The sequence below is a fragment of the Neoarius graeffei genome, chromosome 6, assembly GCF_027579695.1.
Source record: "Neoarius graeffei isolate fNeoGra1 chromosome 6, fNeoGra1.pri, whole genome shotgun sequence".
Lineage (NCBI taxonomy): Eukaryota > Metazoa > Chordata > Actinopteri > Siluriformes > Ariidae > Neoarius > Neoarius graeffei.
This window is the reverse complement of record NC_083574.1, coordinates 96,099,111-96,123,872: the sequence shown is the minus strand read 5'-3', so window position 1 is coordinate 96,123,872 and position 24,762 is coordinate 96,099,111. Positions and strand designations below refer to the sequence as shown.

The 24,762-nt window shown below is 41.7% G+C and overlaps 1 protein-coding gene across 4 annotated transcripts in view; it reads right to left on the bottom strand.

Moving 5' to 3' along the window:
- nedd4a (NEDD4 E3 ubiquitin protein ligase a) overlaps positions 1-24,762 on the bottom strand; it is a 145,624-nt gene that overhangs the window by 46,832 nt on the left and 74,030 nt on the right. For all 4 annotated transcript variants that reach the window (XM_060924203.1, XM_060924204.1, XM_060924201.1 and 1 more), the window contains 3 exons: positions 8,136-8,186; positions 7,737-7,798; positions 4,645-4,747 (listed from right to left, as the gene is read on the bottom strand). In XM_060924203.1, coding sequence (XP_060780186.1) covers positions 4,645-4,747; positions 7,737-7,798; positions 8,136-8,186 — 216 coding nt within the window. The remainder of the gene's footprint in view (positions 1-4,644; positions 4,748-7,736; positions 7,799-8,135; positions 8,187-24,762) is intronic.

The following is a 24,762-nucleotide window of genomic DNA, read 5'->3' as shown; positions in this document are numbered from 1 at the left end:
ATTTTTCATTTAATATTAAAAAATAAATAAAATCGTGGACCCAATATTGTGAACATGGTTTCAGTTCATCGATTCTCATCAACGAAATCTAAGAGTCAACTTTGGAGTCGATTCCCTAAACCGAAAACTATTCATCTTATGTTGGCATGCGCACGGCAAGCAAAAATAATTTCAGTTAAATAAAGTCCTCGAGTGTGATACAGAATAGCGGGCGCTATTTCTATCACAGGACAGGCGACGTGTCGATGGCTCTCCGATTTTGTGGTCAGCCGTGCAGATTTCAGACTGGGTGAAGTATAGAAGGGCAGCGGGGTTGACTGGATCCTCTCCTGAGGCCAGAGGGGGGCAAATATAACTCCAGACTCTTAAAACACGGCAGTCACTGTACAACAAACAAGCTCTCTCTCTCTCTCTCTCGTTAAACGATGCCAACATGGAAACCTGAGCTGCAAACACACCACGAAGCCGAGCCTCACACACCTCTGCTTTATCAGCTTGTTCTCTGGAACATTGTTGAACTGAACACCGTGAAACGTCTGCTAACAAAATCACAGGTGTATCTGACTCGACTCAAATCAATCATCAGTCGTTGTTCTGTTGTGAAGGAGGAATGGTTTGTGTAACGGTTCTGGAAGGAGTCTCCAGTGTCAGCGCTTTGTAACCATCAAAGATGAAACTGGAACCAAGTATCTTCAGGACGGACGAGTTTACGCTTCTTTGCCGTTTCTCGGTAACATGAGGTCGCAAGCTGCGTTTTTTAAAAATCTTATTAACTTCAAGTGAGAGAGAAGAGAGGGGGAAAAAAAAAGAGACCTGTGAAGGAATGACTGTTTATCGCTGCTATAACGAGGAACGAGCATGTTTCGTGTTTGTTCCACAGCATTAAATATAACTGGAAAATGCATTCCCCGAAAGAGAATGGGGTGTATTGTGCATGAAGCAGCTAGGTGGTTGCTATGGTGTTGGAGGTGGTTGCTCGGGAGTTTCTTGGTCGTTGCTAAGGTATACAAAGTTGCTAGCATGGTAGCATGCCAACATACATCAGCGATCTCGACGATGCAGATGACATTGCTGTCCTTGATGTCGCTTCTTCAAGAAGTGACATCCAGCATCTTTGATATTGGTAAAGAAGCTGGCCTAAAGACCAATGCCAAAAAGACCAACTGCAGCTGATGGGCAAATTCCACAATCAACATCCCTTTCAGCAGGACGAAGTTCTTGACCTTACAGTGGATAACGAACCTCTGGAGCAAGTGAACCAGTTCAGATACCTTGGCTCTGTTATCTCCGGTGACGGCTCCCTTGACAAGGATGCTAGGATCAGCAAAGTGTCGGGCGCGTTCATTTATTTATTTATTCTTTATTTTACCAGGAATGTCCCACTGAGATACATTATCTCTTCTTCCAGGGAGTCCTGGCCAAGGTGGCAGAGTCCTGGCCAAGGTGGCAGAGTCCTGACCAAGGTGGCAAGGTGGTTCGACTCTCTAAATAACATCTGGAGAAACCGCAGGATTACCCTTACCACTTTGAGAGTGAGTGGCGTGCTTTAGCTGCTGTTGTATGGCTCCCCCACTTGGGCTCTGAAAAACCGGCATGTACACTACCGTTCAAAAGTTTGGGGTCACCCAGACAATTTTGTGTTTTCCATGAAAAGTCACACTTTTATTTCCCACCATAAGTTGTAAAATGAATAGAAAATATAGTCAAGACATTTTTCTGGCCATTTTGAGCATTTAATCGACCCCACAAATGTGATGCTCCAGAAACTCAATCTGCTCAAAGGAAGGTCAGTTTTATAGCTTCTCTAAAGAGCTCAACTGTTTTCAGCTGTGCTAACATGATTGTACAAGGGTTTTCTAATCATCCATTAGCCTTCTGAGGCAATGAGCAAACACATTGTACCATTAGAACACTGGAGTGAGAGTTGCTGGAAATGGGCCTCTATACACCTATGGAGATATTGCACCAAAAACCACACATTTGCAGCTAGAATAGTCATTTACCACATTAGCAATGTATAGAGTGGATTTCTGATTAGTTTAAAGTGATCTTCATTGAAAAGAACAGTGCTTTTCTTTTAAAAATAAGGACATTTCAGAGTGACCCCAAACTTTTGAACGGTAGTGTACGTCCTTAAAGAATCCTTGAAGTACGCTGGCAAGATCGCGTCACTAATAGGGAACTTCGTGCTTGGACTGCCTGCTGTAAGCTTGGTACGCTTGTCCAGGTGAACAGACTGCGCTACTTCGGGCATGTCGCTCAGATGGAGACCGCCCGACTCCCTAAATATCTACTGGGCTGGACTCCCTCCCATGGTCACCCAGCGTTGGCCATTCTGCAAACTACTGCTGCTGACGCCAGGCAACTGTTCAGCGACTATTGCGACATCTCCATAGCCATTCCCGCTGCTATGGACAGCAGTTCTTGGAGATGCCGTCTAAGTTCATTAAAACTAGACTGCGAGCAGGCAGACTAAACTTGAAGACCTTACCAAGTACAAGTAACACGCCAACATGCTAATGACTTCAAAAAAAAAAAAAAATTATTTACTTCACTGAACGTTGACGAAAGAAAACAGTGATCAACAGACCGTAACTTGGTCAATGAAAACTACTCAGACATGCAGTTTATAAACAAACATGTAACACACAGTACTGTGCAAAAGTCTTAGCACCCCCTCATTTTTTTCCCCCCTTCATACAAACTTTGTTATAGATTTCTATTTTATGACTTCTACATTAGAGTCAAAACATTACAAAAACATTTGTGACCCCTCACCGAATCCAGGGACACATGTCGGCCGAAACGAATCCGAGATAATCGCAAAAGAAGCATTTTTTTTTCGAAATTTGTGATTTTTGTTTTTTTCCATCATGTGCAAGTTGAGATCTTGAAGAATGCAATCAGTATTTCAGATAATAGATTGTTTTGTTGGAAAAGCATACATTTTTTGTTGCAAATTGTCTCGTTTTTGTCAGGACTGTAGCCTGCTGGGGGGTGTGGGTAAATTACCATATGGGCCATTCACATGATGATTTAAGTCTTTTGTTTTTTTCCGCGAATCAGCTGTATGATCCGGGCTGAGCGCATGGCTACTTAGCTGCATACAGGCGTGTGATTTCACTATGGAATGAGTTACTAAACAGAGCGCAGAGGACCTGACACACCGCGAAGCAAACAGACACTCGATATTTACATCGGAGATCACCATTTCTAGCAAAAAAAAACGCAACCTCGTTTTCCAGATTGAATGGAATACTTGAATGATCGGATGATACACGGACCGTTCTAGGACTACATTCCATCGGAGGCATTGGTGTGTGCAAGGCGCCGTTTCTCTTTCTGATGGGGTGAGTTTATTAATCTAAGGCTGTGTGGTTATTTTTGCATGTAACGGAGAGTGTTGTGGTTTGGTTAAGCCTAGGTCACAACCGGACGTACGATTTTTTGGCCGTGTGATTTTTGGCGTTTCCCAAATCGCTGCGGGGTTTTTTTTGTTCATGGAGAAAGACGCGCGTTGGCCGTAAGTTTGTCTTGCAACCTGAAAAAAACGTAAGCGCCCGTAGAGTTTGTTTGACATGACAAAGAACCTCTGCGGCCGGTCTACGGCTCGAAAATCAGTGCATCACACGCGCGCTCTCGTGCGTTTCTTGCGTGTAGACCGGCTGTAGGAGCGCGTACTGTACGGCCGGTTGTGACCGAGGCTTTACATGAAACTAGTGTTGTGTTAGTTGTGTCATCATCGTGCTATCTTTCTTTCTTACGGTGTGAGTAATTTTTCAACCACAAAACGTTAAAGTATACTTTAGGACTTATTTTTGTACTTCATAATTGTGTTGGGCATACTTTGCACGGAAGGAAAATTGACGTGGTGATCTTTGTTTACATGAAAGTAGTATCGTGCTAGCTCGTAGGGGGTGGGGCTTTCCTTAATGTCATGCAAATGAGCACCATTATGTGCCCGCCCTACACCCAGAGTAGCTGAGATGGAAAACTTTGAGGGCGATTTTCTCCCTTTCCTGTTTTAAGAAGTATACACTTTCAAAAGGCCACACATTCTTCAAATATTGTCAGATCTCCACATGGAAGGCGTCATTGGAAAGCTTAGAAACTGTACTTTCTGAATCTGTCAATAACTCAAAATGCCCCCGGGCCGACATGTGTCCCTGGATTCTGTGATCTGCCACATTTTAGAGTCCAAACGTTTGTTTTTTTTCCAGCACAAATTTAAATGTCACAGAAAAAAAAAAGGTTTGTATCTGAGCTGCATATTCCATAAGAGGGCACTTTTCAGATTGAAAAAGAAAACATAATGAAGGCTGCTGAGAAAATTGTGGTGCAAAATGAAGAAACGAGTGTGACAAAGTGTCCAGAAGAACTGGGGCTGGTTCTGGAAGACGCTCAGTAAAACCTACAGCTCATTTCCGCATAAAACTGCACTCGCTGGACCTCAGACTACTATATATTTTTTTAAAGCAAAGGGAATTTCGTCTCACACCAAATATTGACTTCGTTTCATTTACTTACTGATAATAGGATTTTTTTTCAAGCCATTTTTGGTCGACAGCATTTCCTTACATGTGCCGAAGACTTTTGCACAGCACTGTCGTGATAATTCAAATCTAATCCAAAACAGGAGCTTACGTCCGCTTCATCGACCTGCTCGTTCTGCTCCTCTTCGGAACCGTCGTTCTTGGGCAGGTAGGTCATCTTTAGCCTCAGGTGACCTTTGACCCTTGACTTGTGGCTGCAAATTAAACAATGAAGGATATGTTCTTGTTCACAGGAAGTGGAAAATGAACAGCCTAATGTTTAAAGGGGAACGGACGTCATTTTTAAACTTGCTTTATTTCTTAATTAACGTGTTATTCAATTACGTTTTCGCTTTATATCGTGACTCGTATCGGCAACTAATCGCAATTAAATATTACACTTATCGGCCTGTTCGGTTTTTAGCCGTGTTGAATTTAGTTCATTTGGTCCACGGGAGGTGTCGCTTATCCGCGCGATCTTCACGAGACTTGTGCGAGACTTCGAAACGTGAAGAAGTGTCAGCCAGGTGTCAGTGCTGCCATTTTGAAAACTGTTTCCCAAACGAAATATCGCACAAAAAACGAGTTTAAATGACGATTACTGCTGACTTTTTTCAAACTTTCCTGATCGCTATCAAAACAAACACAACTTCCGGCTTGATTGCGTCAGCATTCGAAAGAGGGCGCGCGTGTCTTTTGACGACCCCTGTGTCCGAAATCGCTCCCTACTCACTAAATAGCGAGGACGCCATTTTGTAGTGCTGTTGGAAACCTTAGTGAGGATTATTTACACCCTATATAGTGCACTCAAAGTACAACCCCAATTCCAAAAAAGTTGGGACAAAGTACAAATTGTAAATAAAAACGGAACGCAATGATGTGGAAGTTTGAAAATTCCATATTTTATTCAGAATAGAACATAGATGACATATCAAATGTTTAAACTGAGAAAATGTATCATTTAAAGAGAAAAATTTGCTGATTTTAAAATTTCATGACAACACCACATCTCAAAAAAGTTGGGACAAGGCCATGTTTCCCACTGTGAGACATCCCCTTTTCTCTTTACAACAGTCTGTAAACGTCTGGGGACTGAGGAGACAAGTTGCTCAAGTTTAGGGATAGGAATGTTAACCCATTCTTGTCTAATGTAGGATTCTAGTTGCTCAGCTGTCTTAGGTCTTTTTTGTCGTATCTTCCGTTTTATGATGCGCCAAATGTTTTCTATGGGTGAAAGATCTGGACTGCAGGCTGGCCAGTTCAGTACCCGGACCCTTCTTCTACACAGCCATGATGCTGTAATTGATGCAGTATGTGGTTTGGCATTGTCATGTTGGAAAATGCAAGGTCTTCCCTGAAAGAGACGTCGTCTGGATGGGAGCATATGTTGCTCTAGAACCTGGATATACCTTTCAGCATTGATGGGGTCTTTCCAGATGTGTAAGCTGCCCATGCCACACGCACTAATGCAACCCCATACCATCAGAGATGCAGGCTTCTGAACTGAGCGCTGATAACAACTTGGGTCGTCCTTCTCCTCTTTAGTCCGAATGACACGGCGTCCCTGATTTCCATAAAGAACTTCAAATTTTGATTCGTCTGACCACAGAACAGTTTTCCACTTTGCCGCAGTCCATTTTAAATGAGCCTTGGCCCAGAGAAGACGTCTGCGCTTCTGGATCATGTTTAGATACGGCTTCTTCTTTGAACTATAGAGTTTTAGCTGGCAACGGCGGATGGCACGGTGAATTGTGTTCACAGATAATGTTCTCTGGAAATATTCCTGAGCCCATTTTGTGATTTCCAATACAGAAGCATGCCTGTATGTGATGCAGTGCCGTCTAAGGGCCCGAAGATCACGGGCACCCGGTATGGTTTTCCAGCCTTGACCCTTACGCACAGAGATTCTTCCAGATTCTCTGAATCTTTTGATGATATTATGCACTGTAGATGATGATATGTTCAAACTCTCTGCAATTTTACACTGTTGAACTCCTTTCTGATATTGCTCCACTATTTGTCGGCGCAGAATTAGGGGGATTGGTGATCCTCTTCCCATCTTTACTTCTGAGAGCCGCTGCCACTCCAAGATGCTCTTTTTATACCCAGTCATGTTAATGACCTATTGCCAATTGACCTAATGAGTTGCAATTTGGTCCTCCAGCTGTTCCTTTTTTGTACCTTTAACTTTTCCAGCCTCTTATTGCCCCTGTCCCAACTTTTTTGAGATGTGTTGCTGTCATGAAATTTCAAATGAGCCAATATTTGGCATGAAATTTCAAAATGTCTCACTTTCGACATTTGATATGTTGTCTACGTTCTATTGTGAATACAATATCAGTTTTTGAGATTTGTAAATTACTGCATTCCATTTTTATTTACATTTTGTACTTTGTCCCAACTTTTTTGGAATCGGGGTTGTATCCCACAATGCATCAGGAAAAGTAGTGTACAATGATGGTCAATAACCAAAGCAATATATCCCATCATGCATTGCGGTCGTGCTAAAAGAAATCTAATTAAAAGTCTGAAATGTGATTTAATAAAAGGCAGCGGTGAAGAAGAAAGGATTCAGCCTTGATTTAAAAGAACTGAAAGCTGCAGGGACTTTGTATTGATTAATGTTGGAAATGCGCTCAGTATAATATGGATTTATCACAAAAACACACGCACGTATTTATTATTTTGAAACCCACCAGCCGACTGATCTGGCACGTTTTAATTGTGCGACAGTAATGATGTAAATACCAGCGGGATGGAGTAGTGTCCGAAAGTGTTTTTTCATTTTACCAATGAGCTCAATGTATAGTCCTCTATAGAGTAATTCCCTATATAGGGAGTAGTGAACGAGTGAGCGATTTCGGACACAGGGAACGTTGGCAGATGTTGGTCGCTTTGATTTCCGCTGTACGTTTTACTTCCGTCCTACGATGTCTCGCACAGGTCTCAGCGAATCTCATTTACGGCCATTGCTTTGACATATGGACTGATATATTACAGAGCATATTTCAAACACTCAGAACTCGCTATAGCAGCGACAAAATAGCGATCAAAAACGCATTCCGATATTCAATAAAATGAGAGAAATAGAATTTTGATGATAAAGAAAATTTGCCTTCAGTTCTCCTTTAAAGTCGACAGCTGACTTTTTTCCCGCACACCAAAAATTAATTGTAAATAAATAAATAAAAACTATACAACAACCTTCTTGGATGGAGCAGGAAGTCTTTAAATGTATACGGTCTCTCGCTGCCCAGTGCTTCTGTCTGGAACGAGAAGAAATGAAGAAGTTAAATACAGAGAAATCTAAAAACTAGGCGTAAATGTTTATGAGCGTGTTGATAATGAAGGACACACGCGTGATGGATTTTCACATTTGCAACACCACCATCACCCAGCTCTGTCCATGAGACTGGTCTAAATACGGGCTTTAGCAGCTATAAATACAACCTGAGGTGAAAAACACGCAGTTTAAACACCACTCATCAGCTAAATGCAGTCATCAGAGACCTGAGAGTGATACGACCATCACTTATTCACGTTTATAAACAGTTCACTGAGCAAAAACAACTAAAAAAAACCCCTGGAGCTTCGGTCACTTACTGGTATCTGACGCAGAGGAACGTCCACCTGACCCAGAAAGTCATCACGCGTCTGTGAGAGAGAGAGAGAGAGAGAGATGGGTTTATTAAGTGATTAAGAAATAAAATGAAGCACTCCAGCACTGCTGTGTTCCTGGAACGACCCGAACATTCCCGGATGGTTCTGGTGTCTGTCTCTCTCACGTAAAGTTGGAATTTATAGAACCTGAAACTACTGTGAAAATGTTCTCATACACACACTGAAGTGTGTGAGAGGTTTTCTGCGCTCGTTCACCGGAACGCCAGCACAGACTGGTTTCTGCTGGAGTTATTAAATCACGCAGCCGGGACATCATGGAGAAGTTATCAGATTAAAAGGAATAATAACCAAAAAAATAAAACATGAAAGAAAATGGAAAAAAAAATACAAAATGATCAAAAGAAGAAAAACAGAAAAAAGAAAGGCAAGAAAATGACAAAGGAGAGAAAGGAAAGAATTCAAAAAGTGAAAGAAAAAATAATAGGTATAGAATAGGAAAGAATAAAAGCAAGATCGGATGACAGAAAGGAGAGAGAGAGAGAGAGAGAGAGAGAGAGAGAGAGGGTGGCTGGCAGACAGATATACAGTCAGATCAAATATCCTTTGCAGATTTTTTTCCCTTTTTGCTGAAACTAAAGGTATTTTTCTATAATACGCATTTTATAAATGAAGTAAAGGGAGCGTGGCCTCTGCCAGCCAGTCTCGGTGGAGGAGGCGTGGCCTGTGTGTGTGTGTGTCAGCCAGTCTTGGTGGAGGAGGCGTGGCCTGTGTGTGCGTGTGTCAGCCAGTCTCGGTGGAGGAGGCGTGGCCTGTGTGTGTGTGTGTCAGCCAGTCTCGGTGGAGGAGGCGTGGCCTGTGTGTGTCAGCCAGTCTCGGTGGAGGAGGCGTGGCCTGTGTGTGTCAGCCAGTCTTGGTGGAGGAGGCGTGGCCTGTGTGTGTGTCAGCCAGTCTCAGTGGAGGAGGCGTGGCCTGTGTGTGTGTCAGCCAGTCTCAGTGGAGGAGGCGTGGCCTGTATGTGTGTGTCAGCCAGTCTCAGTGGAGGAGGCGTGGCCTGTGTGTGCATGTCAGCCAGTCTCGGTGGAGGAGGCGTGGCCTGTGTGTGCGTGTGTCAGCCAGTCTCGGTGGAGGAGGCGTGGCCTGTGTGTGCGTGTGTCAGCCAGTCTCGGTGGAGGAGGCGTGGCCTGTGTGTGTGTGTGTCAGCCAGTCTCGGTGGAGGAGGCGTGGCCTGTGTGTGTCAGCCAGTCTTGGTGGAGGAGGCGTGGCCTGTGTGTGTGTGTCAGCCAGTCTCAGTGGAGGAGGCGTGGCCTGTGTGTGTGTCAGCCAGTCTCAGTGGAGGAGGCGTGGCCTGTATGTGTGTGTCAGCCAGTCTCAGTGGAGGAGGCGTGGCCTGTGTGTGCATGTCAGCCAGTCTCGGTGGAGGAGGCGTGGCCTGTGTGTGTGTGTCAAGCCAGTCTCGGTGAAGGAGGTGTGGCCTGTGTGTGTGTGTCAAGCCAGTCTCGGTGGAGGAGGCGTGGCCTGTGTGTGCATGTCAGCCAGTCTCGGTGGAGGAGGCGTGGCCTGTGTGTGTGTGTCAAGCCAGTCTCGGTGAAGGAGGTGTGGCCTGTGTGTGTGTGTCAAGCCAGTCTCGGTGGAGGAGGCATGGCCTGTGTATGTGTGTCAGCCAGTCTCGGTGAAGGAGGTGTGGCCTGTGTGTGTGTGTGTGTGTGTCAGCCAGTCTCAGTGAAGGAGGTGTGGCCTGTGTGTCTGTGTGTGTGTGTGTCAGCCAGTCTTGGTGGAGGAGGCGTGGCCTGTGTGTGTGTGTGTGTGTCAGCCAGTCTCGGTGGAGGAGGCGTGGCCTGTGTGTGTGTGTGTGTGTGTGTGTCAGCCAGTCTTGGTGGAGGAGGCGTGGCCTGTGTGTGTGTCAGCCAGTCTCAGTGGAGGAGGCATGGCCTGTATGTGCGTGTCAGCCAGTCTCAGTGGAGGAGGCGTGGCCTGTGTGTGCATGTCAGCCAGTCTTGGTGGAGGAGGCGTGGCCTGTGTGTGTGTGTCAAGCCAGTCTCGGTGAAGGAGGTGTGGCCTGTCTGTCTGTGTGTGTGTGTCAGCCAGTCTCGGTGGAGGAGGCGTGGCCTGTGTGTGTGTCAGTCAGTCTCGGTGGAGGAGGCGTGGCCTGTGTGTTTGTCAGCCAGTCTCGGTGGAGGAGGCGTGGCCTGTGTGTTTGTCAGCCAGTCTCGGTGGAGGAGGCGTGGCCTGTGTGTGTCAGTCAGTCTTGGTGAAGGAGGCATAGCCTCTGTGTGTATGTGAAGCCAGTCTCGGTGAAGGAGGCGTGGCCTGTGTGTGTGTCAGCCAGTCTCGGTGGAGGAGGCGTGGCCTGTGTGTGTGTCAGCCAGTCTCGGTGGAGGAGGCGTGGCCTGTGTGTGTGTCAGCCAGTCTCGGTGGAGGAGGCGTGGCCTGTGTGTGTGTCAGTCAGTCTCGGTGGAGGAGGCGTGGCCTGTGTGTGTGTCAGTCAGTCTCGGTGGAGGAGGCGTGGCCTGTGTGTGTGTCAGTCAGTCTCGGTGGAGGAGGCGTGGCCTGTGTGTGTGTCAGTCAGTCTTGGTGGAGGAGGCGTGGCCTGTGTGTGTGTCAGTCAGTCTTGGTGAAGGAGGCATAGCCTCTGTGTGTGTCAGTCAGTCTCGGTGGAGGAGGCTGTGTGTGTGTGTGTGTGTGTGTGAGAAGCCAGTCTCGGTGAAGGAGGTGTGGCCTGTGTGTGTGTCAGTCAGTCTCGGTGGAGGAGGCCTGGCCTGTGTGTGTGTCAGTCAGTCTCGGTGGAGGAGGCGTGGCCTGTGTGTGTGTCAGTCAGTCTCGGTGGAGGAGGCGTGGCCTGTGTGTGTGTGTGTGTGTGTGTGAGAAGCCAGTCTCGGTGAAGGAGGTGTAGCCTGTGTGTGTGTCAGTCAGTCTCGGTGAAGGAGGCGTAGCCTCTGTGTGTGTGTGTGTCAGTATTCATGGCCTCCTGAAAGTTAAAACATAAACTGGCTCTTCTATTCCCGATCACTGTGTCACAGCTTCTCCTCAATCACGGTCTCCTTTAAATGCATTTCTCAAAGATTTTTCATCACGCATCGTGATGTGCGTCACATTTCACCTCGGACAGAGAGATGCGAGTAAACGAGTGCTCAGGAGAGTCCCGGCTCCTTAAACACATTTTTCTGGGACGTTTATTAAATAATTTTATTGGGAAAAACTTGCAAAGCAGAAAGTGTTTGAGAGTTGAATGCATGTCCTACAGGAGACGGTGCACACGCAGAAACTCGAGCTGCTAGTTTTTAGAACAAATAAAGTCCAGTTTCAGACTTTTTCCCCAGCTGCTGACCCTCATAACACACATCACTACCTGCAGAACCTCATCACCGGGTCAGCACCGTTAACGTCTCTCAGAGCACACGAGTGTGAAACCCGTGTACTTCACACTGAAAACACACGAGCACACTAATGAGCTGATTTATCCAGCATGAGACACAGAATTAACGAGAGACGTGGTTTTTGTGCTTTTTGCTCTCAACGTGTACTTTTTTTCCCTCCCACAGCAGGCACACATTTGCTCAAAATTAGGGTCTCAAACCACAAAGCAACAGGAATGCAGTCTGTTCAGCTCGCTCTCGCAAATTCGAGTCACATTTTCAGCTCCGAGCCGAGAATAGCACAAATGAGAACAAGTAGAGCTTATAAAGGCAGCGCTGCAGAACGCTCATTTAAAGCTCATTAAATCTCAGGATACGAAACGAAGGCAGCGGTTCACCAATTCCATTTTTTTTACAGAATTCTTCATTACTCTATAATCACACACTCCATGTGTAAGCTGTACACTCCTGAGTCAGTGGAGCCAAACACTCCAAAACCAACAACAGGTCTGAAGAACATTTAGCAACAATTAGAAGTTCATCAAAATGTTCTGTCATCTGAATTACATGCAAATGTGTGTGTGTGTGTGTGTGTGTGTGTGTGTGTGTGTGTGTGTGTGTGTGTGTGGCTTAGTCATTCATAAACAATAGGTTTATGTGCTTGTGGCATTCAAATTACTCAACTATCTCCATCTGTCCATCTGTCAATTCATCAGTCCATCCATCCATCTGTCGAATCAGTCCATCCATCCATCTGTCGAATCAGTCCATCCATCCATCCATCCATCCATCCATCCATCCATCCATCCATCCAGTCATGTCAGTCCATCCATCCATCTGTTGATTCATCAGTCCGTCCGTCCGTCCATCCATCCATCCATCCATCCATCGATCCATCCAGTCATTCGTCAGTCCATCCATTCACCCATCCGGTCATTCAGCAGTCCATCCATCCATCTGTGGATCCATCCATCCATCCATCCATCCATCCATCCACCAATTCATCAGACCATTCATCCTTCCATCCACCCACTCATCCATCCATCCATCCATCCATCCATCCATCCATCCATCAGTCCATCCATCCTTCCATCCACTCAGCTGCCCATCCATCTACCCACCCACCCATCCATTCACTCAGCTGCCCATCCACCCATCCAGTCATTCATCAGTCCATCCATCCATCTATCCACTCAGCTGCCCACCCATCCAACGGCCAAGCATCCAGTCAGCTGCCCATCCATCCATCCATCCATCCATCCATCCATCCATCCATCCATCCATCCATCCATCCAATACTGACTCTTGTGGCATCCAATGAGTGATCAGAAAACCTACTCATCCATCCATCGACTTGACCATTCATCCATTTGCTATGCATCCATCCATACAGCTGCTAATCCATCCATCCTTCCAGTTGACCATACATCAATCTATCCCAAAATCCATCTGCCCTACCATCCATCCATCTACCCACCCACCCATCCATTCACTCAGCTGCCCATCCACCCATTCAGTCATTCATCAGTCCATCCATCCACTCAGCTGCCCACCCATCCAACGGCCAAGCATCCAGTCAGCTGCCCATCCATCCATCCATCCATCCATCCATCCATCCATCCATCCATCCATCCATTTATTCAATACTGACTCTTGTAGCATCCAATGAGTGATCAGAAAACCTACTCATCCATCCATCAACTTGACCATTCATCCATTTGCTATGCATCCATCCATACAGCTGCTAATCCATCCATCCTTCCAGTTGACCATACATCAATCTATCCCAAAATCCATCTGCCCTACCATCCATCCATCTACCCACCCACCCATCCATTCACTCAGCTGCCCATCCACCCATTCAGTCATTCATCAGTCCATCCATCCATCCACTCAGCTGCCCACCCATCCAACGGCCAAGCATCCAGTCAGCTGCCCATCCATCCATCCATCCATCCATCCATCCATCCATCTATTCAATACTGACTCTTGTGGCATCCAATGAGTGATCAGAAAACCTACTCATCCATCCATCGACTTGACCATTCATCCATTTGCTATGCATCCATCCATACAGCTGCTAATCCATCCATCCTTCCAGTTGACCATACATCAATCTATCCCAAAATCCATCTGCCCTACCATCCATCCATCTACGTGCCCATCCATTATCCATTAAAAACAAACAAACAAACAAAAAACCATCAATAAAAACATTACAAAAACAATAAATCAGAAAATGCAGCTGGATTAAGTAACAGAGAGAAGCTCAGTAAACAGTAAATCTAACAGAATTTTGTTCTCGATGATGTTTATGGGCCTGGAGTTGGGCGAAGCCTTGCTGCTTCTCGGGATGTTTAACCATCAAATCCATTTTCACCATCACTGAAAGAGAGTGGACCTGAATGATAGTGAAGCTTTTCAATACTGAAATTCCACAAGGTAAAATACTGGTGTTGGTGAAACGTTCGATTAACTCACCAAGCTCCAAGTGCTAAATATGAGCGGGTCCACGCTGTCTTCGCTTGGCACACACGGATGAGTGCGTATGCATGACTGCTTTCAAAAGTTTATCTCACCTGCCACTTTTAAAACGTTACCTGTATCACATCAGTGAGAAATATCGCCGATTCAAAATGGTGGCGCTCTTCCAAGCCTTCTCCATGATTTACTGTCGTCATGTCAGACATTTTACAGAAAGCACAGCTTTTCTACTTGATACGAGTGCTTTATCAGTCACTTCTCAGACGTGGTGAGCAATAACAGCAGTGGAAAAATGTTCAGCATAATTATCCGGAGCGGTTCAGCCTGGCTGACGTTAGTGAACACCAGGGGAAAAAGTCAAGCAACGCCAAAGCTTTGCAGCACAGGCTCTATGGTTTGCACTTAAAGAGAACACACTTTGATCATTAAGGAACTTGATTTCTATTCACCAGCTCTTGGGCTACGCTGAGAGAGAGCACAAATATTATCCTCAGAGCTGAAGCATGCAGCGCTTTGACTCTCCAGCGCTGGAGCTGGATGTTCTCGAAGAAGTGGAGCAGTGTTGTGGTTCACTGGGCTTATCGGTCAAGCTGGAAACACTCCTCTAATCGTGCCGCTGATGTTAGCCGATAGAGAAGGCTTTGACTCGGGGAGACGGCAAGAACATTGCTTCCAGGCCACCAGAGTAAAAACAATAATCCTGACCTGCTCCATCCTGCTATCGGTAAAATAGCATTTCTAGCACAACTCAACAGTGTGGGTGTAATAAAAAACATTTCTAGTAGAATAAAACAAACCGTGATAAACTAGCAGGCCATTTTCAAAAATAATGCTTGTGGAGGTCAATCCCAGGACTTTCAAAGAGCCAGTGAAAGCAGACTTCGGGCAAACTAACGCACCTCCCCAGATACAAACTCACCCCCAAGAGAAAAAAAAAATAAAAAAAAAAAATAAATAAAATGGGGGAGGGGGTGGTAAGATGACTTCCTTTGACCACTCAAGTCTGCTTCTCCTTCCTTTGTCTCTTCCTCCCTTCCTCCCCTCCCTCCCAGTGGGACTCATCCTAATCCCCCATGCCCCGGACTTTTCTGCTTACATATCATTTACATAACTGCTAAACTGATAATATACATATGTATTCATGTACACACACACGCATACACAAATACCCCCCTCACACCCATACTCAAAAATCCCCCCCCCCCAACACACTCATACACACACACACACACACATTCTAATAACCCCCCCAGTATCATGTCCCTAGCCCTTATTGAATGTCCCATGTCCTGGTTCACCAATGTTGTATGTTTTTTGTTATATTGTTTGTTACACACATCTTGGTTTTATATTTTCTACATTTAACCTGAATAAAAAGGGGGGGGGGGGGAGTACGCTAGTCTGTTTGTTTATTTCTTTATAAAGCATGCTAATCTACATTTGTTTATTTCTTTATAAAGTACGCTAGTCTGTTTGTTTATTTCTTTATAAAGTATGCTAGTCTGAGTTTGTTTAATTCTTTATAAAGTACACTAGTCTGTTTGTTTATTTCTTTATAAAGTACGCTAGTCTGAGTTTGTTTAATTCTTTATAAAGTACGCTAGTCTGAGTTTGTTTAATTCTTTATAAAGTACGCTAGTCTACATTTGTTTATTTCTTTATAAAGTACGCTAGTCTGTGTTTATTTCTTTATAAAGTATGCTAGTCTGAGTTTGTTTAATTCTTTATAAAGTACGCTAGTCTACATTTGTTTATTTCTTTATAAAGTATGCTAGTCTGTGTTTGTTTATTTCTTTATAAAGTACGCTAGTCTGTTTGTTTATTTCTTTATAAAGTACGCTAGTCTGAGTTTGTTTATTTCTTTATAAAGTATGCTAGTCTACATTTGTTTATTTCTTTATAAAGTATGCTAGTCTACATTTGTTTATTTCTTTATAAAGTACGCTAGTCTGTGTTTATTTCTTTATAAAGTACGCTAGTCTGAGTTTGTTTATTTCTTTATAAAGTACGCTAGCCTGAGTTTGTTTATTTCTTTATAAAGTATGCTAGTCTGAGTTTGTTTATTTCTTTATAAAGTACGCTAGTCTGTGTTTGTTTATTTCTTTATAAAGCACGCTAGTCTACATTTGTTTATTTCTTTATAAAGTATGCTAGTCTGTGTTTGTTTATTTCTTTATAAAGTATGCTAGTCTACATTTGTTTATTTCTTTATAAAGTATGCTAGTCTGTGTTTGTTTATTTCTTTATAAAGTATGCTAGTCTGTTTGTTTATTTCTTTATAAAGCACGCTAGTCTACATTTGTTTATTTCTTTATAAAGTACGCTAGTCTGAGTTTGTTTATTTCTTTATAAAGTATGCTAGTCTGTTTGTTTATTTCTTTATAAAGCATGCTAGTCTACATTTGTTTATTTCTTTATAAAGTACGCTAGTCTGTTTGTTTATTTCTTTATAAAGTACGCTAGTCTGTTTGTTTATTTCTTTATAAAGTACGCTAGTCTGAGTTTGTTTATTTCTTTATTAAGTACGCTAGTCTGTTTGTTTATTTCTTTATAAAGTACGCTAGTCTGAGTTTGTTTATTTCTTTATAAAGTACGCTAGTCTGAGTTTGTTTATTTCTTTATAAAGTATGCTAGTCTGTTTGTTTATTTCTTTATAAAGCATGCTAGTCTACATTTGTTTATTTCTTTATAAAGTATGCTAGTCTGTTTATTTCTTTATAAAGTACGCTAGTCTGAGTTTGTTTATTTCTTTATAAAGTACGCTAGTCTGTTTGTTTATTTCTTTATAAAGTACGCTAGTCTGAGTTTGTTTATTTCTTTATAAAGTACGCTAGTCTGAGTTTGTTTATTTCTTTATAAAGTACGCTAGTCTGTTTATTTCTTTATAAAGTACGCTAGTCTGTGTTTGTTTATTTCTTTATAAAGTACGCTAGTCTGTGTTTGTTTATTTCTTTATAAAGTACGCTAGTCTGAGTTTGTTTATTTCTTTATAAAGTACGCTAGTCTGAGTTTGTTTATTTCTTTATAAAGTACGCTAGTCTGAGTTTGTTCATTTCTTTATAAAGTACGCTAGTCTGTGTTTGTTTATTTCTTTATAAAGTACGCTAGTCTGTTTGTTTATTTCTTTATAAAGTACGCTAGTCTGAGTTTGTTTATTTCTTTATAAAGTACGCTAGTCTGTTTGTTTATTTCTTTATAAAGTACGCTAGTCTGTGTTTGTTTATTTCTTTATAAAGTATGCTAGTCTGAGTTTGTTTATTTCTTCATAAAGTACGCTAGTCTACATTTGTTTATTTCTTTATAAAGTACGCTAGTCTGTTTGTTTATTTCTTTATAAAGCATGCTAATCTACATTTGTTTATTTCTTTATAAAGTATGCTAGTCTGTTTGTTTATTTCTTTATAAAGTACGCTAGTCTGAGTTTGTTTATTTCTTTATAAAGTACGCTAGTCTGTTTGTTTATTTCTTTATAAAGTACGCTAGTCTGAGTTTGTTTATTTCTTTATAAAGTACGCTAGTCTGAGTTTGTTTATTTCTTTATAAAGTACGCTAGTCTGAGTTTGTTTATTTCTTTATAAAGTACGCTAGTCTGTTTGTTTATTTCTTTATAAAGTACGCTAGTCTGAGTTTGTTTATTTCTTTATAAAGTACGCTAGTCTGAGTTTGTTTATTTCTTTATAAAGTACGCTAGTCTGTTTGTTTATTTCTTTATAAAGTATGCTAGTCTGAGTTTGCTTAATTCTTTATAAAGTACGCTAGTCTGAGTTTGCTTAATTCTTTATAAAGCACGCTAGTCTGAGTTTGTTTATTTCTTTATAAAGTACGCTAGTCTGAGTTTGTTTATTTCTTTATAAAGTACGCTAGTCTGAGTTTGTTTATTTCTTTATAAAGTACGCTAGTCTGTTTGTTTATTTCTTTATAAAGTATGCTAGTCTGAGTTTGTTTATTTCTTTATAAAGTACGCTAGTCTGAGTTTGTTTATTTCTTTATAAAGTACGCTAGTCTGTGTTTGTTTATTTCTTTATAAAGTACGCTAGTCTGAGTTTGTTTATTTCTTTATAAAGTACGCTAGTCTGAGTTTGTTTATTTCTTTATAAAGTACGCTAGTCTGTTTGTTTATTTCTTTATAAAGTACGCTAGTCTGTTTGTTTATTTCTTTATAAAGTACGCTAGTCTGAGTTTGTTTATTTCTTTATAAAGTACGCTAGTCTGAGTTTGTTTATTTCTTTATAAAGTACGCTAGTCTGAGTTTGTTTATTTCTTTATAAAGTACGCTAGTCTGAGTTTGTTTATTTCTTTATAAAGTATGCTAGTCTGAGTTTGTTTATTTCTTTATAAAGTACGCTAGTCTGAGTTTGTTTATTTCTTTATAAAGTACGCTAGTCTGAGTTTGTTTATTTCTTTATAAAGTACGCTAGTCTGAGTTTGCTTAATTCTTTATAAAGCACGCTAGTCTGAGTTTGTTTATTTCTTTATAAAGTACGCTAGTCTGAGTTTGTTTATTTCTTTATAAAGTACGCTAGTCTGTGTTTGTTTATTTCTTTATAAAGTACGCTAGTCTGTTTGTTTATTTCTTTATAAAGTACGCTAGTCTGAGTTTGTTTTCTTTATAAAGTACGCTAGTCTGTTTGTTTATTTCTTTATAAAGTACGCTAGTCTGTTTGTTTATTTCTTTATAAAGTACGCTAGTCTGTTTGTTTATTTCTTTATAAAGTACGCTAGTCTGTTTGTTTATTTCTTTATAAAGCATGCTAGTCTACATTTGTTTATTTCTTTATAAAGTACGCTAGTCTGTTTGTTTATTTCTTTATAAAGTACGCTAGTCTGAGTTTGTTTATTTCTTTATAAAGTACGCTAGTCTGTTTGTTTATTTCTTTATAAAGTACGCTAGTCTGAGTTTGTTTATTTCTTTATAAAGTATGCTAGTCTGAGTTTGTTTATTTCTTTATAAAGTACGCTAGTCTGTGTTTGTTTATTTCTTTATAAAGCACGCTAGTCTACATTTGTTTATTTCTTTATAAAGTACGCTAGTCTGTGTTTGTTTATTTCTTTATAAAGTACGCTAGTCTGTGTTTGTTTATTTCTTTATAAAGTACGCTAGTCTGTTTGTTTATTTCTTTATAAAGCATGCTAGTCTACATTTGTTTATTTCTTTATAAAGTACGCTAGTCTGTGTTTGTTTATTTCTTTATAAAGCACGCTAGTCTACATTTGTTTATTTCTTTATAAAGCACGCTAGTCTACATTTGTTTATTTCTTTATAAAGTATGCTAGTCTGTGTTTGTTTATTTCTTTATAAAGTATGCTAGTCTGAGTTTATTTCTTTATAAAAAAAAAGAGCCAGTGAAAGTTAGTTTGTTCACTGAATCTGAATCAGTCGGTGCGTTTACATGCACATAGAGAAAATCAAATTTCTGCCGTAGCTCGACTGAAATCGAAGTTCTAAATGCCATGGAAACACCTTAGCTCAGCTGAAATCGAACCGAACTGGATTTCTCGTAATCGAGCTACGCGACCTAGATTATGCGATTGTAGCCGAGCTACTTAGTGCATGTAAACCCTATCGAGCTATGTAATCGAGCTACTTACTTCAGCACTGCCCCTTCCGGAAGTGATGAGTGACGAGACCACAAGCAGGAAACACAACAGCCTCGGTCGGCATGACAACAGTAGTAGAAACGTGCACTTCTGGAGCAATGAGGAGATAGAGTTCATGCTCATTCAGCTTGATGTTGCGGTCCTCGTCGTCGCTCTTCTTGTGAACACGGAACTGATAACTTTGTTTATACTCTTGAATAGCTCTTCTTCATGATGACAACCGGAAGTGTACCAACACGATGGGGTGTGTAGCGCTACCTGTGGCTCGGGTGCACAATGTACCTCACACAATAGCTCGATTTCCTTGTGTGCATGTAGGATTGGATTTCTCTGGCACCCCTGCTGGGACCCTTAGCTCGATTACCGACAGTAGCTCGATTTGGATGTGCATGTAAACGCACTGACTGTTAATTGATGCTTGTTAGTTGGGTTGGTTGGTGGTGTAGCGGTTAGCACTGTCACCTCACAGCAAGGAGGTTCTGGGTTTGAGCCCAGCAGCCGGCGAGGGCCTTTCTGTGTGGAGTTTGCATGTTCTCCCCGTGTCCGCGTGGGTTTCCTCCGGGTGCTCCGGTTTCCCCCACAGTCCAAAGACATGCAGGTTAGGTTAACTGGTGACTCTAAATTGACCGTAGGTGTGAACGTGAAGGTGTGTGAACGGTTGTTTGTCTCTATGCGTCAGCGCTGCGATGACCTGGCGACTTGTCCAGGGTGTACCCCACCTCTCACCTATAGAGGATGTGCAGTCACGTGACCCATCTGTGTTTACTCCGGCATATTGGACAGCTTCAGGATTGTTTACCTTGCGCGAGCGTAATGGATCCAGGGAGTAATCTCCAAGAAAATTCGGAAAATACCCCATCTACATCGCGCGATTACTTGTCTAAGTTTGTTCAGCATCTTGAAGGTGACGTGAGGCAGCGTTACGTGGAAAAGTGTTCCAGGTTGGGGATTGCAGATCCGTACAACTTGCCGCAATCCTTGTTCAGGGAAATTCGGAGCTGCGGTGCCGGCGATTTGCCCGATCTGGCCTACCACGACATTTACAATTTTCTTGTTAATCGTGAATCGTGTTACACTGGCAAAGCCCTCAAAGCTTACAAGAGCCTGGAAGCTTATAAATATTTTGTTGCGGGATGGACATCCCAACTATACCTCTGGAAGGTTCCGAAGAAGAATGTCTACTTGATAACCTCACGGGTAAGTGGCATTAAGACGTTTATCATAAAGAGACTATGCAGGACGTTTTATCGTAAGAATGTTCGAAATCTAAACTCAGTTCCAGATAATGACAGGGTTGTAAATATGTATGTTTAAAAAATATCACAAATCACGACTATCTTTATCTGTGCAGAATTATTATTCAATATCAGATATAAATGTATAGGGGTCACAGATATGTCCAGCTTCTATATTCAAACAAATTAAAAAAATATTTTCTTGCACCTCTATGTGCCTAAAATAAAATACATATTCTTTTTCAGTACTTTACACAATCTGATAGGAAGAACTTTATAAGCAAGTTATGCATTTGTATACATATTTTATTAAGAACATTAATATTACACGTCCATGTGAAAACCAGTTATATTTTTTTTAGTGCTGTCAAAAATGTCGCGTTATTAACGCGTTAACTTGACTCAATTTTAACGGCGATAATTTTTTTATCGCGAGATTAACTCTCTGTGACATGATGTAGGTTTTTCATAAGCTTTTGAAACTGCCAGGAACTTGGAACAGAGACTTTGCTTAGAAAAACGATAGCAGCTAGACTGTAATGCCACGCCCCGCACAGCCAGAGTCCTCTGCCCTCCTCCCCCCCAAAGAATCAGTGCGGGCAGGGCGCGCTAGTAGAGATGGGATTTATGGCTCTTTGATGGGATCCGCATCTTTGTGATCCGTTCTTTGAAAAGAGCCGTTCAAAAGACTGGCTCATTTGGCTCTTTTTAAATATTTATTCAGTTTTAAGAAGACAGCGTCTAAAGAAGCCAGATCCCTCTGAACTGTAAACTCAATGCTATCCCAGAAATCCTTCCTGTAATTTGCAAATTTGGCCGCCTCTGATTGGACAGCGTGACGCATCAACAGGCAGAAAGTGTAAAAGTACAAAATGTGTTAAGTGAGCTGAAACAGTAAAGATCAGATTCAATGCAATATTTATCAACGAACAACTTAAACTTAATATAATAGTGTACTTTATATTATAATCAAGCATGTCAAGCCTACCGTCACTGTGTAACCTATCTCTCTGATTAGAGTTGTAGACTAACTCAAGCAGTAGATCACTTCACTCATGGTTCTCTTGCTAGCCCCGGTGCTCGGCTTAGGTTTCACTTTGCAGTGGCTGTGTCAAGACGTGTTATGCTTTGCAATAAAAAAAAAACATTGGCACAAAGCAAGCCCATTCACATTTTTATGCTGATAAGAGAATTACAATGGTTTTTCATGTGACAAAAATGTGCGATTAAATTGCGATTAATCGCGAGTTAACTATGACAGTCGCGACATTAATCACGATTAAATATTTGAATCGCTTGACAGCACTAATTTTTTTTGATATAGGATGCTTCCTACAACCAAATGCTGAACAAGATATAACCATTCTCGAAAGATCTACTCCCACACACTTGATAATTAGAACGGGTTCGTCTAAGTTCTATGCGCGGCCTTGCCATCCAAGATAGCAGAGAAACAAATATCACGTGACCTCGTGACGTCACGTGCACGCTCTCTATAGTCAGCTGGGATAGGCTCCAGCTTGCCCGCGACCCTGCACAGGATAAGCGGCTACAGATGATGGATGGATGGATGGATAGAATTAAACAAAAAGTTCCCAAACATCAAAACCCCAAGAGTGCTCGGAGAGCACAATATTCGCCACTAGCAACTATATCTATGCTAGAAGTGATTAATACGAGAGCAAGTCAAAAAGTTCTAAGACAGATGTTATAATTTCAAAAGGAATACAAAGAAGGAATTCTCCGATGGAAACATCGCTTGCAGGAGTGTTTAGACTTAAATGGAGGATATGTCGAGAAATAGCTTTGCTATTTTCATAAAGAAAGATTTTTTTTTTTCCATTTGTCTTAGAACTTTTTGACTTACCCTCGTACACCCTCATGAAATTGTCAAAGTACAAGTTTGGTAATCAAAGGCCGTAACTGGTAAAATGTGACTGAATTGAATGAAGTTGCAATCTGCGTATTACCGACGTATAGCGAAGAATCCTGTCAAATTTCATGAAATTCCTCCAAAAATTGAGAGAGGACTTGATTTCAGAAGGTGAGCACCCTTCCCGGGACGGATAGATGGACGAAGTGACATCGCCACGACATAATCCCCCTTCAGGCCTTTTGGCCAGCAGGGGATAAATAAATAAATAAATAGAGTTGAGCGCAGAATACACCAAGCACCCGCTCAATCAACGACTTGTTTTTAAAATACATTACGTTTCAAATCAAGCGTTTTCTCCTTCGGCTTGTGGCATTTCTACAGTACTACAGCTCTGTCCTTCGGCTCGGTTTCGCATCTCACACCTGCAAAAATGGCCTCAATGAGGCTGGAGCTCATACCGGCCAAGACGCCCATAAGATCGTAAATATGACAGACGGCGCCACCGTCTTGACGACTTTTATGCACACCCACCTGGGGAACATCGTATGCGAGTTTGATTGAAATCTGATCAATCCTGTAGGAGGAATAGCAATTTACGTAAATTGTGGACGGACGATGATGACGACGACAATGAACAACGCGTGATCGCATAAACTCATCCAGCCTGACCCGCGGCCGAATGAGCTAAAAACAACGCTGCAACCCAAAAACGCACGGCATGACTGATTCACTTATCGCAGGTGAGTCGATTCAGAGTTGAATCACTTTCTCGCTGCAATCGAACCGAGACCAGTGCGCTCTCGGCAGAGGTAAGCTTTAGTTCTTTCTCGGATTGTTTGCATCAGAGAGACAATCCATACTGGCAGCTTGTCAATCATATAAGCCACACCCTGAATTCATGGTGAATATATGAATGAATGAATGAATGAATGAATTTATTTTTATTTCGAACATATATAAAAAAAAATGTATGTAACTATTTGTACATACAAAAGAAAGAAAACGAGAAATTAACAAAAAATAAATAAAACATAAAGAGCTAAGACATTACAAAACACCGCACATTGTTCGAAAAAGGAGTGGGAAGAAGTACAATACTTTTTTAATTTCCCACCCCTTTTTAACTACCCCGAAATCCAAACTACATTAATACACCTATAAAAATATATACCATATATACACTTCATGAATATCTATATAATTACAAAAATAAATATATACTACATACCGTATATACACTTCATAAATATCTATATAAATATTTAATTACAAAAATAAAAATATATACTACATACCATATATACACTTCATAAATATCTATATAAATATTTAATTACAAAAATAAAAATATATACTACATACCTATCCCTGTAAATATGAATATATAAACTATCCCCATAAATAAATATATACCATATATACCATATACTAAGTTAGTTCTAATATAACAATTAACCCTATTCTATTTATCCCTCATCATCCTCCGTTAACATACACTGAGTGCAGAATTATTAGGCAAGTGAGTATTTTGACCACAACATCCTTTTAATGCATGTTGTCCCACTCCAAGCTGTTTAGGCTTGAAAGCCTACTACCAATTAAGTATATCAGGTGCTGTGCATCTGTGTAATGAGAGGGGGTGTGGTCTAATGACATCAACACCCTATATCAGGTGTGCATAATTATTAGGCAACCTCTTTTCCTCTGGCAAAATGGGTCAGAAGAGAGATCTGACAGACTTTGAAAAGTATAAAATTGTGAGATGTCTTGCAGACGGATGCAGCACTCTTGAAATTGCGAAGATGTTGAAACGTGATCACCGAACAATCAAGCGTTTCATTGCAAATAGTCAACAGGGTCGAAAGAAGCGTGTGGGGGAAAAAAAGGCGCAAAATAACTGCACATGATCTGCGGAAAATCAAGCGTGAAGCTAACAAGCAGCCATTAGCATCCAGTTCTGCCATATTCCAGAGTTGCAACATTCCTGGACTGTCAAAGAGTACAAGGTGTGCAATACTGAGGGACATGGCCAAGGTAAGGAAGGCTGAAAAACGACCACCACT